Raw genomic sequence first — 13,876 nt, 5'->3', positions numbered from 1 at the left:
TTAACCCTCAGGACTACCCCAGTTTGGGCGATCAATTACATGTTACTCTAGCAACAGCTAGAACTCTGCCAGCGCAGCCCCTTCTTCTCCTGCAAGTTCAAAATGCAAAAACAGTTCCAAATTAAGCCATAACTGGTGCTGATTTCATTAAAAAGCTTTATCACAAAACCACAGTAAATACTAAGAACTCTGGTTCCAGAAGAACAGCCCTAAAAGTTACAAGTATTTCCTAGTGTAACTGAATCAGAAACCTCATTTTCTTTCTAGATTCCAAACATGACTTTAAAGTAATCATCAAAATACTCAAGTTTAAAAAGAGCAAAATTTCTATAGGGAAAGTGAGAAACCAAGATCATTTTAAAGTTCTCTGTGTCAGTTACGTACCATTGGATATTATATTTCCTTCTTCCTGTTAATTTAAAAATATGTACAAGAAAATCTGTGAAAACCAGTTTGCCTGACTCAAAAATGTGCAGTACAAAAGTTTTTAGAGTAACAATTTTGTGTAGGCTTTCAATTGCTGACGTAAAGTCTCAAACTTCACATAAAATGACTGACTATACTACATTGATTCCACTGGAAATGATGACATTAACTTTTGCATCACACGATGAAGATTTGATACGGTTACCAAGATAACTAGAGAAAACACAAGACACACTGAAATTTCATCGGCATTCAATATTGTCTCTGAAGTTTACCCAATAATATCCAAAGCAGAGGCTAAAATAACTGAATCTCAAGACTGAAAAGCCAAATACCACACCTGTGATATGATAGACAGAATTGAAGCCAATTCCAAATCTTCCAACCTTCAAAGGGTCGTCCTTCTTCCTGCTCCGTGCTATTTCCTGAATGCCGTGCCAGTCCTCCGGGGTGAACACCGCGTTGTTGTACACATAGAGCGCAGGCCCTGGGGGTCAAGATGCACAGGCAAGGGGCTGAGAAAGAAGGGAGCCTGGACACTCACTTCTCATACACAAACTTCCTCTATGTAATAATGCTTATTTGATGAAAAGACAGAACTGAAAACAGTGATTGATCCAGTATCACCGTTTGGTTGCTCTCACAATAAAAACAGAAATTACAAATTAATGGTAAAAATGACCAGCACAAGAAATATAGTATTGTTGACCCAAAATCCAAAAAGGAAAAATTATAGTGCTTAGATACTCAAAACACAGCACAAACAAGAAAATTAATCACCATGTACTACTTTGTAAAACTTGACCCTAAGTAACATATTTACTTATATATTTTTGTAAATGGAATTACCTATAAATGTACTGAGAAGACTAAAGGAACCATGTTAAAATAATGCTTTTCATGCGCCTATGAATTCAAGCACAGATATGGGGATGCTGGTCATAATCTATGTTACAAAAATGGCATGACTATAAAATATCTGTAAAATAGTCAAAGTAGAGACATGAAAAAGTCAAGCCTAAGAGGTTACTACAGGAAGGTTGACCATGTGGAGATCATGGTGTGTCCCACACAACAGGAAGGGCGTGGGTGGGCTCTGGGAGCCCCCAGCTTCTGGGAGCCCCAGCCCTTCCTTCACTCGTAGCTCCTAATTAACTACACCCTTGAAGTCCTTAGTAAAGTGAGAAACTGAGGAAATCTCTTATTTTTCTGCACTGGATCTCTCTCATTGGACACATTCTGAGTCTTCTGTCTTCTCATTACATAAAAGAAACAAAAACAAGTTGAACTCAAGAGTTCTCATCTACAACACTAAGCGTCCGTAAAGGGGAAAAAACTGTAACCCAAGAAGATGACACCAGCCAAGACAACACTCTTGTCTGAATGTGAGGAAAGCCCCTCACACAGCATGAGCACAACAGATGTGAGTTAAAGAGATCGCCTCCCCGGGGGCTCAGATGGTAAAGCATCTGCCCACAGTGTGAGAGACCCGGGTTCGATCCCTGGGTCAGGAAGATCCCCTGGAGAAGGAAATGGCAACCCACTCCAGTACGCTTGCCTGGAAAATCCCATGGACCAAGGAGCCTGGTAGGCTACAATCCATGGGGTCAAAAAGAGTCAGACATGAACTGAGTGACTAACACTATAGTCCATGGGGTCACAAAGACTCAGACACGACTGAGCAACTTTTACTTTCAAAGAGATCAAAATCATGTCCAGCTCCTTCTGGACGTCCAAGTTTTAAAAATCTGTCTAATGTGACATCACTCACACAGCTAAATAACCATTTCACATATTTTTTTAAAAATGAAGTGAAGTCAGGGCTGGAAGCAAAAACTAGACATGAGAGAGCTGAGAAGCAAAACACCTCCAGGATCTCTTCCCATTTACAGCTCTACAGGACACTCCAACCAGCAGAATGATGCCAGACAGAGAGCATGGCGACACACGCGAGCTCTTGGGACCCTCAGAGTAACTGGAGGCAGCCGTGTCCTCGCCAGTCCATGGACAAGCAGGCTGACATGCTGCAGGGCTCAAGCTCCACTCAGGCCCAGGGAGGAACTCGAGGGGCAGAGCTGACACTGGGTACCAGCGCCCATGGACGTGGAGCACGGGCAGCCCCAAGCAGGATCAGGACTTAGACAGAAGTCTGTCACATCTACACTGAGTGTCTTTAAACAATGCTTATACCACAGACTCTCAGGGCCAGGAAACCTACTGGTTTCATCCTCTCACTGTAAAACTGAGCTTGCCCAAGATCAGCGAAGGTGGCAGGAGTCAGGACTAGAGTGAAAACCTCTTGACATGTTACATCTCATCTCCTTATGGAATTAAAAAAAAAATGCAACTTCCATATCACAAGAATAAACATATGAGCTATCATAAATGCTAAATATTTAGTATTTAAATACTTAACGATAATGTTGATTATCCTCCTAAATCATAAAACATCTTTTACAGAATATATGATTTACACCTCTGTAAAAAAGTATGTCTAGGAAAGTCTGACTTGAGTTTCCCTTTTCTCAATGACTTTCCACCACAGTTGTTCACAATCATTCTGTAGACTTTAAAGCTGCTCTGCAAGTGATGAATACCCTTTTCAACACAGCACTTCACAGCGCAGGGCTTCAGGAGTCCTTGTGTTAGTTATGGTTCCTACTGTCTTTCCTTTCATTCTCCTTACTCTATCCTTTCCTTTAGTCTTTCTTCCCACCTCCCTTCAAAATACTCCAAGGGCACCTCTCACAGCAGAAAGTAAGATACAAAACCACAGCCTCTAACTTCTTTCCAAATGCAGAGGAGTGTTCTCTTTAGAAAGGGTGCCATTCTGTCTTGCTAATGATATAAAAGGCTCACAAGTTTACTGAATAGAATAAGAGGTTTACGTATTTACATTGTTTGTTCCTCTGAGTTTTAAGATTTTTATTCTTTTCTGTTCTGTAAAAATAACAACTAGCAGAGACACTTGCCCATGAAAAGCAGAGAAAACCTCTGAAGAAGTGGAGTTAAATATGCAGAGAAGTGAAGGAGAGGTGGTAACACGACCATGCACTGAACGCTGTACTGTAAACCACGAAAAGTCACGTGTTAGTACACAGAATAAAACGTGCCCCTGACTAACGACTGACCCTTACCCTGATATTGTGCCATGTCTTTCGACCAAAGAGTCTCTGTTCCATACTGAGTCTCATCGTACAAGAACTTAACTTCTGTGGCCCCAGCATCTTCTGCATTCTGAATTAATTCCTAGAAATACACCAGAAAAAGTAATATTTAATAAAACAGTAATCTACTGCCCACCTGTATTCACCTCGAATATGCAAAAAGCATTTACACATAAGTAAAGGAAACCCACTATCTGGATCACGAGCAGGTCTTTGTAGGTTTCTTGTTTAGTTTGTTTGTTTAATGAGTGTATTCAAACTAAAAGGATATATCTTAAATACAAATACTGAACTAAAACAATTATCCTTTTAAATACACTCACCCAAAAAGCAAACTTCTAAATCCAGGAGTCAAGCAGGCATGGGTTCATGGCCCCTGAATGTGGGTTTAGTATTATTTAATTTGGTCAGCTGGTTGGTTTGCAATGCTCCTGCACAATGTTTTAAACAAATTCACAAAATTACAATATGTAATTATATAAAAATGGCCCCAAAAAAGCATTTGTAGAGCAACACTGCTTGACTCCAGCACACAGGGGCCCCTTTGCCTCTGAATCCTCACACATTCATGCCAACTGCATCTCAAGCCGTCCTGTTCAGCATATGCACGGCAGGTGCAGAGGTAAACAGATACAGCCATTCAAATCTAGACAAAGCTTTAAAATGAAAACATGAACAGGACTTCCTGGTAATCTCTCTCATCTCATGGTTACCAGCATGGAGGTGCACATGCATGCAACCCTGCCCTACCTTTAGAATCTGCCCTCCTTCTGGGTACCGTCTCAAGATGTCCTTGAGGAAGTCCACAAGTGGTGGCGTCGTTTGACCAAATCGACCTAAAAGAGAGAACACATTCAACATGATTGTTATTAAATCATTAATAGCCTTTACAAATGATGAATACCATTTGGTTCTTAGAGACAGTCAGTCAGTCAGTCAGTTCAGTCACTCAGTCGTGTCTGACTCTTTGCGACCCCATGAATCGCAGCATGCCAGGCCTCCCTGTCCATCACCAACTCCCAGAGTTCACTCAGACTCACGTCCATCTAGTCAGTGATGCCATCCAGCCATCTCATCCTCTGTCGTCCCCTTCTCCTCCTGCCCCCAATCCCTCCCAGCATCAGAATATTTTCCAATGAGTCAGCTCTTCACATGAGGTGGCCAAAGTACTGGAGTTTCAGCTTTAGCATCATTCCCTCCAAAGAAATCCCAGGGCTGATCTCTTTCAGAATGGACTGGTTGGCTCTCCTTGCAGTCCAAGGGACTCTCAAGAGTCTTCTCCAACACCACAGTTCAAAAGCATCAATTCTTTGGCGCTCAGCTTTCTTCACAGTCCAACTCTCACATCCATACATGACCACAGAAAAAGCCATAGCCTTGACTAGACAGACCTTTGTTGAAAAAGTAATGTCTCTGCTCTTGAATATACTATCTAGGTTGGTCATCACTTTTCTTCCAAGGAGTAAGCGTCTTTTAATTTCATGGCTTCAGTCACCATCTGCAGTGATTTTGGAGCCCCCAAAAATAAAGTCTGACACTGTTTCCACTGTTTCCCCATCTATTTCTCATGAAGTGATGGGACCAGATGCCATGATCTTCGTTTTCTGAATGTTGAGCTTTAAGCCAACTTTTTCACTCTCCACTTTCACTTTCATCAAGAGGCTTTTTAGCTCCTCTTCACTTTCTGCCATAAGGGTGGTGTCATCTGCATATCTGAGGTTATTGATATTTCTCCCAGCAATCTTGATTCCAGCTTGTGCTTCTTCCAGCTCAGCGTTTCTCATGATGTACTCTGGATAGAAGTTAAATAAGCAGGGTGACAATATACAGCCTTGACATACTCCTTTTCCTATTTGGAACCAGTCTGTTGTTCCATGTCCAGTTCTAACTGTTGCTTCCTGACCAGCATATAGGTTTCTCAAGAGGCAGGTCAGGTGGTCTGGTATTCCGATCTCTCTCAGAATTTTCCACAGTTTATTGTGATCTACACAGTCAGAGACAGTAAAGCTGTGCAATTCTGACTTCATACACATCACTGCAGCCCTCTGGTATGAAAACCTACCTGACTACACAGCTTCAGTACAAAGTCGAGTAGACTCAATTTTATCAAATCTCGAGCTTCTTAATTAAATTACAAATTTGGGTTTTAAAAAAATATCCTAAATGTCACATAAGATTATTAACTCAAAAATAAAGAGCATGGGGTGCTGCTATTTTCCAAAGCAAATGAAATAAATGGCGCTATTTTATGGGTGCTTTGGAGGTGGTTTTTGTCACTAAGTTGTGTCTGACTCTTTGTAACCCTACTGACTGCAGCCCGCTAGGCTCCTCTGTCCATGGGATTCTCCAGGCAAGAATACTGGAGTGGGTTGCCATTTCCTTCTCCAGGGGATCTTCCCAACCCAGGGACTGAACCTGTGTCTCCTGAATTGCAGGCAGATTCTTTACTGCTAAACCACCAGAGAAGTCTTTGCAGCTAAGAAAGAAGCCAGAGATGGAAGTGCCTGTCATGCCAGCCTTAATATTCTCAAATCAACCACTGTTCTCACTGTTCTGAAATGTGGCACAGGCAGCATCCCAATGGCTGCCTGGTTCCCATACCCTCCGTCTCTCCTAAACTGGAGACTTTCAGGACAGGCCATCCAGGTCACCTTCAGACAGGGGACAGCAAAGTGTAGGGAGAATGGGGGAGGGAAAGTAATCTCCTAGATGCAGAGAAAAAAATACATGTTTATAAGCAAAAACGAAATCTGTGCTGAAGACAAAACCTGTCTTAATTAATCTGCATCTTTCTGGTACAACGACCCACCCCCACCAAGCCCCACAGGACCCAACCCGCAGACTGCTCACCCCAGGGGAGGCTCACTCCACCCATGTGTTCTTCTCTGACCCTGACATGCCCTCATCGCATCCCAGTGGTATGTACTTTCATTTCATTTTAAAAACATTATCTTTATGCAATTAAAAATGGAATTGACTCCTAGTAAAGTCAATGATATACCTCCTCCTTTTAAGCCTTTTGATTGAAGGTTTACAAAAAGATGACAGTTCTGGGAGGTCAGATCTCCAATCTTGATCCAGTCAGATAACTGAAAAAAAGAAAATGTATGAAAAGCAATATAGTTCCTACTTCTATAAATTCAAAACTTTACCTCATTCTGTTTCACTTAAATAATGTTTGTTAAGTGTTCTAATCAGGAATTAAGTTGCTCTGGAGAAATGAATATTTCAGAGAACAAAATTTAGTCAAAAATTTTCTTTAAAAATTTAAATGGCTCTTCCTTGTGTGCATGCATCAGTTGCTCAATCATGTCCGACTCTTTGTGACTCTGTGGATTGTGGCCATGGGTTTCTCTGTCCATGGGATTCTCTAGGCAAGAATACTGGAGTGGCTTGCCATTTCCTCCTCCAGGGGATCTTCCCCACCCAGGGATTGAACCAGCATCTCCTGCATTAGCAGGTGGGTTCATTACCACAGAGCCACCTGATTTTTCCTTAAATGATTACAAATAAAGAGACAGGGACACAAGCCATGGAAGAAAAGCACCAAGGCCAAGAGAGACTGTTAACACTGTTCCAGTGCTTCAGTTGGATGATGGGTTCATGGCTGTTCATTCTATTAATAATTAATTGATGACTAAAAGAGAGCTATGCACAAGCCAAGGATTAGTAGTCCAACTCAGTTAGCTAAGGTACATTTAAAGAAGAATGGCAGGAAGGGAAGCAGAAGTCTGTAACATAGGACCATGTCTCCAGGTTTGAAGGAGGACTTGAAAGGGAGAACACAAACTGTAGAACCCTGTTAGTGACAACAGACGTGACTTGGCTGTGTGACTCTGACACTGGATGCTTCTGGCAAATTGTAATCAGTGGCCTATCTCAGGCAGTGATTCTCCCAAAGAGAAGTCAGGCAGCAGAGAGAACCCAGCAGTGTACCTGTGTTCCCTCCTGAGCCTGCCAAGATCTGGGGGTTCTGCTTGGGCCTCTCCCTTGAGACCTTAAGTCAGTCAACCAAGCAAAGCTGGTCATATCCATCTCCAGAGGCAATGAAACCTTAAAAGTTGCCAATTTCAGTCTTTGTATTTTGTTTTTAGAACAGAATGATTACAAAATAACTTGAACATTTGGGTCTCTGTTCAGGTCAGCCCTGCTGCTGCTGCTGCTAAGTCAATTCAGTCGTGTCCAACTCTGTGTGACCCCATAGATGGCAGCCCACCAGGCTCCCCCATACCTGGGATTCTCCAGGCAAGAACACTGGAGTGGGTTGCCATTTCCTTCTCCAATGTATGAAAGTGAAAAGTGAAAGTGAAGTCGCTCAGTCGTGTCCAACTCTTCCTCCTCGTGTCCTACCAGGCTCCTCCTGGGAGCCTGGGATTTTCCAGGCAAGAGTACTGGAGTGGGGTGCCATTGCCTTCTCCATCAGGTCAGCCCTAGTCTTCTTTAAAAACCTCAGCAATACTCATTCTCATTTTCCATGAAACAGTAATTGTGAAGCAAATACTATAATATTAACTGCATCTAGATCTCCCAATACTTTTCCCTTTGTTCAGTTGTCAAAAGCACAAGGAGTCTCTCAAGATTCAAGGGTTGATAGGCACATTTCTGATGAGCTAAATGAAAGGTAACAATACTTCCCACATCCCAGTTTGAGGTTCAAGCAGATTTGGCTGGAGGAGAAAGAGTCAGGAAGACACACAGCTCTAGTGAGCAGTTTCCCTCTCTTCACGGGACAGGAGGTGGAGGGAACAACAACACACAGACCCCTCTTCCAGACCAGGAGAAGCAAGAGAGACAAGGAGGAGGAGGATGGCAGGGGACCTGGAAAGACTGAGGACCAAGTACTATAAGTCCCCACTCCTAAGTCTATAACCTACCAAAACCAGTTTCTTGCACACCATGAAATATTTAGAATTCTCACCAATAATTCAAATCTAAAAAGTTCTGAGAAGCACTGGATAAAGAGGAAAAGAAATCCACCTCTATGAAAGGTTCGCTTATGTAAGAGACACCCTTCTTGATGGCACATGTTGGCATCACTAAGGTCACCAGTTCAGTAGAAGTCACAGCCCATCTGCTGCATCAGGAGAGGATTACACCCTCTGATTGTTTTCTGGGAGAGCTCTAAACTTGAGTTCAAAGATCACCTTTACTAGTTTAAGTTCCTCTTTGTTTTAAAGAACTTTACATTTAACTTTCATTTATTCCCAATTGAAAGCCTGACCGGTTCTTTCTAGTGTGGACTTTGGAATCAGATACACATGGGTATGAATCCTGATTGGATCCTTCATCTCTCTGAATCTTAGTTTTACTCTTCTGCAGGATGGACCAGTCACAACTCTCTCATGAGGCTGGCTGTCCTGCGTAGTAAACGAGATGACATGGGCAAAGTCACCAGCAGAACAGTGTGTGGAACACAGTCGACTGCCCAGCAAACATTAATCATGTCCCCAGTGAGCTTACCAAGATGCAAAAGGAGAGAGGCCCTGATCAAGCGGTTCCCAAACTCATGGCCCCAGCCCTGACCTCTAGCCCTTGAGCTTCGGGACCAGATTCACAGCTATCTGTGGACCACCAGGCCCTAGACCGTTAACACAGCAGAGACCTTAGAACTGGTTCAGTTCAGTTCAGTTCAGTCATTCAGTCATGTCCAACTCTTTGTGACCTCATGGACTGCAGCATGCCAGGCCTCCCTGCCCATCACCAACTCCCAGAGTTCACTCAAGCTCACGTCCATTGAGTTGGTGATGTCATCCAACCACCTCCTCCTCTGTCGTCCTCTTTTCCTCCTGCCTTCAATCTTACCCAGTATCAGGGTCTTTCCCAATGAGTCAGTTCTTCACATCAGGTGGCCAAAGTATTGGAGTTTCAGCTTCAGCATCAGTCCTTCCAATGAATATTCAGGACTGATCTTCTTTAGGATGGACTGGTTGGATCTCCTTGCAGTCCAAGGGGCTCTCAAGAGTCTTCTCCAACACCACAGTTCAAAAGCATCAATTCTTTGGCACTCAGCTTTCTTTATAGTCCAAATCTCACATCCATACATGACTACTGAAAAAACCGTAGCCTTGACTAGACAGACCTTTGTTGGCAAAGTAATGTCTCTGCTTTTTAATATGCAGTCTAGGTTAGTCATAACTTTTCTTCCAAGGAGCAAGCATCTTTTAATTTCATGGTTGCAGTCACCATCTGCAGTGATTTTGGAGCCCCCAAGATAAAGTCTGTCACTGTTCCCACTGTTTCTTCATCTATTTGCCATGAAGTGATAGGACCAGATGCCATGATCTTAGTTTTCTGAATGTTGTTTTAAGCCAACTTTTTCACTCTCCTCTTTCACTTTCATCAAGAGGCTCTTTAGTTCTTCTTCACTTTCTGCCATAAGGGTGGTGTCATCTGCATATCTGAGGTTATTGATATTTCTCCCGGCAATCTTGATTCCAGCCTGTGCTTCTTCCAGCTCAGCATTTCTCATGATGTGCTCTGTATATAAGTTAAATAAGCAGGGTAACAATATACTGCCTTGACGTACACCTTTCCCTATTTGGAACCAATCTGTTGCTCCATGTCCAGTTCTAACTGTTGACCTGCATACAGCTTTCTCAGGAGGCAGGTCAGATGGTCTGATATTCCCACTTCTTTAAGAATTTTCCAGAGTTTGTTGTGGTCCACACAGTCAAAGGCTTTGGCATAGTCAATAAAGCAGAAGTAGATGTTTTTCTGGAACTCTCTTGGTTTTTCGATGATCCAACAGATGTTGGCAATTTGATCTCTGGTTCCTCTGCCTTTTCTAAATCCAGTTTGAACATCTGGAAGTTCACAGTTCATGTACTGATGAAGCCTTGTTTGGAGGATTTTGAGCATTACTTTGCTAGCATGTGAGATGAGTGCAATTGTGCGGTAGTTTGAGCATTTTTTCACATTGCCTTTCTTTGGGACAGGAATGAAAACTAACTTTTTCCAGTTCTATGGTCACTGCTGAGTTTTCCAAATTTGCTGGCATATTGAGTGCAGCACATTCACAGCATCATTCTTTTAGGATTTGAAACAGCTCAACCGGAATTCTATCACCTCCACTAGCTTTGTTCATAGTGATGCTTCCTAAGGCCCACTTGGCTTCACGTTCCAGGATGTCTGGCTCTAGGTTAGTGATTATACCATCATGATTATCTGGGTCGTGAATATCTTTTCTGTATAGTTCTTCTATGTATTCTTGCCACCTCTTCTTAATATCTTCTGCTTCTGAAGGGCAGAGAAGCCCCAGCAAGATGGTAGGCGCTGGAGCGACGGCTGCGCAGCACTCGAGCAACTGTGAGGAGATACCCTACGTCCAAGAACAAAGGAGAAGCCCCAGCAAAGTGGTAGAAGAGGAGAAATCGCGTTTAGAATCAAACCCTATACCTGCCAGAGATGCTCAGAGGGCTCAAACAAACCTTGTGCACACCAGGACTCGGAGACCCACAGAGACTGAGACAGAACTGTGTTTGAGCATCTCCTGTGGAGGTATGGCGGAAAAGGCAATGACACCTCACTCCAGTGCTCTTGCCTGGAAAATCCCATGGATGGAGGAGCCTGGTAGGCTGCAGTCCATGGGGTCTCTAAGAGTCAGACATGACTGAGAGACTTCACTTTCACTTTTCACTTTCATGTATTGGAGAAGGAAATGGCAACCCACTGCAGTGTTCTTGCCTGGAGAATCCCAGGGAAAGCAGAGCCTAGTGGGCTACCATCTATGGGGTCACACAGAGTCAGACACAACTGAAGCAACTTAGCAGCAACAGTAGTGGAGGTACAGGTCAGCAGTGGACTGCCACAGGGACAAGGGCTCTAGGTGCAGCAGACCTGGGTATGGCATGAGCCCTCTTGGAGGAGGTCTCCATTAACCCCACCATAGAGCTATCAGAACGTATACAGGACTGGGAAACAAACTCTTGGTGGGCACAAACAGAACCTTATGTATACCAGGACCCAGGAGAAAGGAGCAGTGACCCCACAAGAGACTGACCCAGACTTGCCCATGAGTGTCCAGGAGTCTCTGGTGGAGGCGTGGGTTGGCGATGGCCTGCTACAGGGCTGGGGCCACTGAGTAGAGCAGTGCATGCAGGGACCTTTTGAAGGAGATCACTATTATCCTTCGGACTTCCCTGGTGGCTTAGACGGTAAAGTGTCTGTCTACAATGTGGGAGACCTAGGTTCGATCCCTGGGTTGGGAAGATCCCCTGGAGAAGGAAATGGCAATCCACTCCAGTACTATTGCCTGGAAAACCCCATGGACAGAGGAGCCTGGTAGGCTACAGTCCATGGGGTCGCAAAGAGTTGGACACAACTGAGTGACTTCACCATATCACCCATTATCCTTCATTACTTGCACCATAGTCTGACCTCAGGTCAAACAACAGGGATGGAACACAGCCCTGCCCATCAACAGAAAATTGGATGAAAGATTGACTGAGCATGGCCCCGCCCATCAGAACAAGACCCCAGTATCCCCCTCAGTCAGTCTCTCCTATCAGGAAGCTTCCATAAGCCTCTTAACCTTCACCATCAGAGGGCAGACTGAAAACCACAATCACAGGAAACTAACCAATATGATCACATGGGCCACAGCCTTATCTAACTCAATGAAACTATGAGCCATGCTGTGTAGGGCCACCTAAGACAGATGGGTCATGGCAGAGAGTTCCAACAAAACATGGTCCAGTGGAGAAGGGAATGGCAAATCACTTCAGTATTCTTGCCTTGAGAACCCCATGAACAGTACAACTGGTTAGAATTCATTTTATTCCACTGCTACCAGAATAAGAAAACAGAGTCTACCGTGTTACTTAATTTGGCCCCTGTTATCCACTGGTAATACAAAACAGGATCTAGGTCACCCCTCTTTCCATGTTCTGTCCTAACTGCTTAAGTCCTGCACAAGCTCAAACACACATAAAACCCGGGTCACCCTCACCCCTGACCTGCTCATCTCTGCCACCTGAGCATTATCCTCCCATCCTGTTCAAGGCTTGTGAACATCCTTGGCAAGGCCCTCCCCTTTATTCTACATCCAACACTCACCCACCACTTCTCCCACTGTTTGCACAAATACACACGGCCATTTGGTACCACACAACCCTGTCTTTCACAAAGCCCCCCATGTATCCTTTCCTTTGGGTTTCAACTCTACAGCACAGGTCTGGAAGCTTACCACTTACACGAGCACAAGGTTCCTACCTAGACTCTCCACACCCACCCACTCAATCCAATTGCTCTGCAGACCACACCCACGCCCACCACCCCACATGGGTGGCTCTGCAGAGATGCATCCAGAAACCCTACCAATGGCAAGACTGAGCCACAACTGACTCTTTGGGTATGACTATACCTAGGGGATCAAATGACAAAGCAAATCCAGAGGAGCAACCAAAGAGGTAGGTATAGGACCAGGAGAGGATGTGCAGGAAGGTCAAGAGATGGAGGCAGACGCAGAGAGAGAGGTAAGGCCGAGGAGCTTTTCTCCTCTGTCCTGTCCAGAGCCCTGATCCAGTCACTGACCACCACCAAAAACCCTGGGGACCAAGCAGTAGGAGGACTGATCCCTGGAGGAACATAAGAACAGGCTAACCTGAAACCTGTTTAAGCAGGCAAGAGACGGGAGGGTGCACCAGGCACCCTGAAGGCCAGAACTACGCTGCGAGATTAAAAATCACAGGCACCAAGCATGTCACCGATATCTGTACTGGTATTAACAGTAAAGAAATCCAGTACTTGAAATGCCATCCTGGGTACTCAAGCAGTCCTGTGTATCTGGTTCAACTCTTAAAAAGTGAAGATGTTTACGAGAATAAAATAACAAGTTAATTTTTAGTAAAATGTCTCCATTTAACACCTCCTTTAAGAAAACTGCAGTATTTCCACCAGTCTTAAAGGTTATATATAACATGAAATACTCCTGTTTTCCAGAGTTCTGATTAAGTCATTCATTTGCATCTTACAAGTTTTCATATAAATTTACTCCTCAAAATAATGGCTTACATGTTAGAGTATGCCTGAAGACCTTCTCAGCCCTAAATTTCTGTGCTTCAAAAATGGGGGGAACTTCTAAAACATAAAAAGCTAAGGTACTGACCAAGATTCCAGTCAAATGCATAACAAAATCAGAAAAATATGAGTAATGATGAAGTCACTTCAGTGGTGATGGCTCCGAATAAGCAAACTAAAAAAAAAAAAAAACAAAACCCTCTTGCTATACCGCACATCAGAAAAGTATCTTAATTTCAGGAAGTGAAGATTCAGACAAAAAGGGA

The 13,876-nt window shown here is 43.8% G+C and overlaps 1 protein-coding gene across 2 annotated transcripts in view; it reads right to left on the bottom strand.

The window, feature by feature from the left end:
* SACS (sacsin molecular chaperone) overlaps window positions 1-13,876 on the bottom strand; it is a 41,278-nt gene that overhangs the window by 26,848 nt on the left and 554 nt on the right. For both annotated transcript variants that reach the window (XM_040266786.1, XM_040266787.1), the window contains exons 2-5: window positions 6,595-6,682; window positions 4,344-4,429; window positions 3,564-3,675; window positions 767-913 (exon numbers count right to left, since the gene is read on the bottom strand). In XM_040266786.1, coding sequence (XP_040122720.1) covers window positions 767-913; window positions 3,564-3,579 — 163 coding nt within the window. In that variant the 5' untranslated portion in view covers window positions 3,580-3,675; window positions 4,344-4,429; window positions 6,595-6,682. The remainder of the gene's footprint in view (window positions 1-766; window positions 914-3,563; window positions 3,676-4,343; window positions 4,430-6,594; window positions 6,683-13,876) is intronic.

Source organism: Oryx dammah, unplaced genomic scaffold (assembly GCF_014754425.2).
Source record: "Oryx dammah isolate SB20612 unplaced genomic scaffold, SCBI_Odam_1.1 HiC_scaffold_24, whole genome shotgun sequence".
Classification (NCBI taxonomy): Eukaryota; Metazoa; Chordata; class Mammalia; order Artiodactyla; family Bovidae; genus Oryx; species Oryx dammah.
The sequence above is the reverse complement of the archived record's forward strand: the minus strand, read 5'-3'. Positions and strand labels throughout refer to the sequence as shown.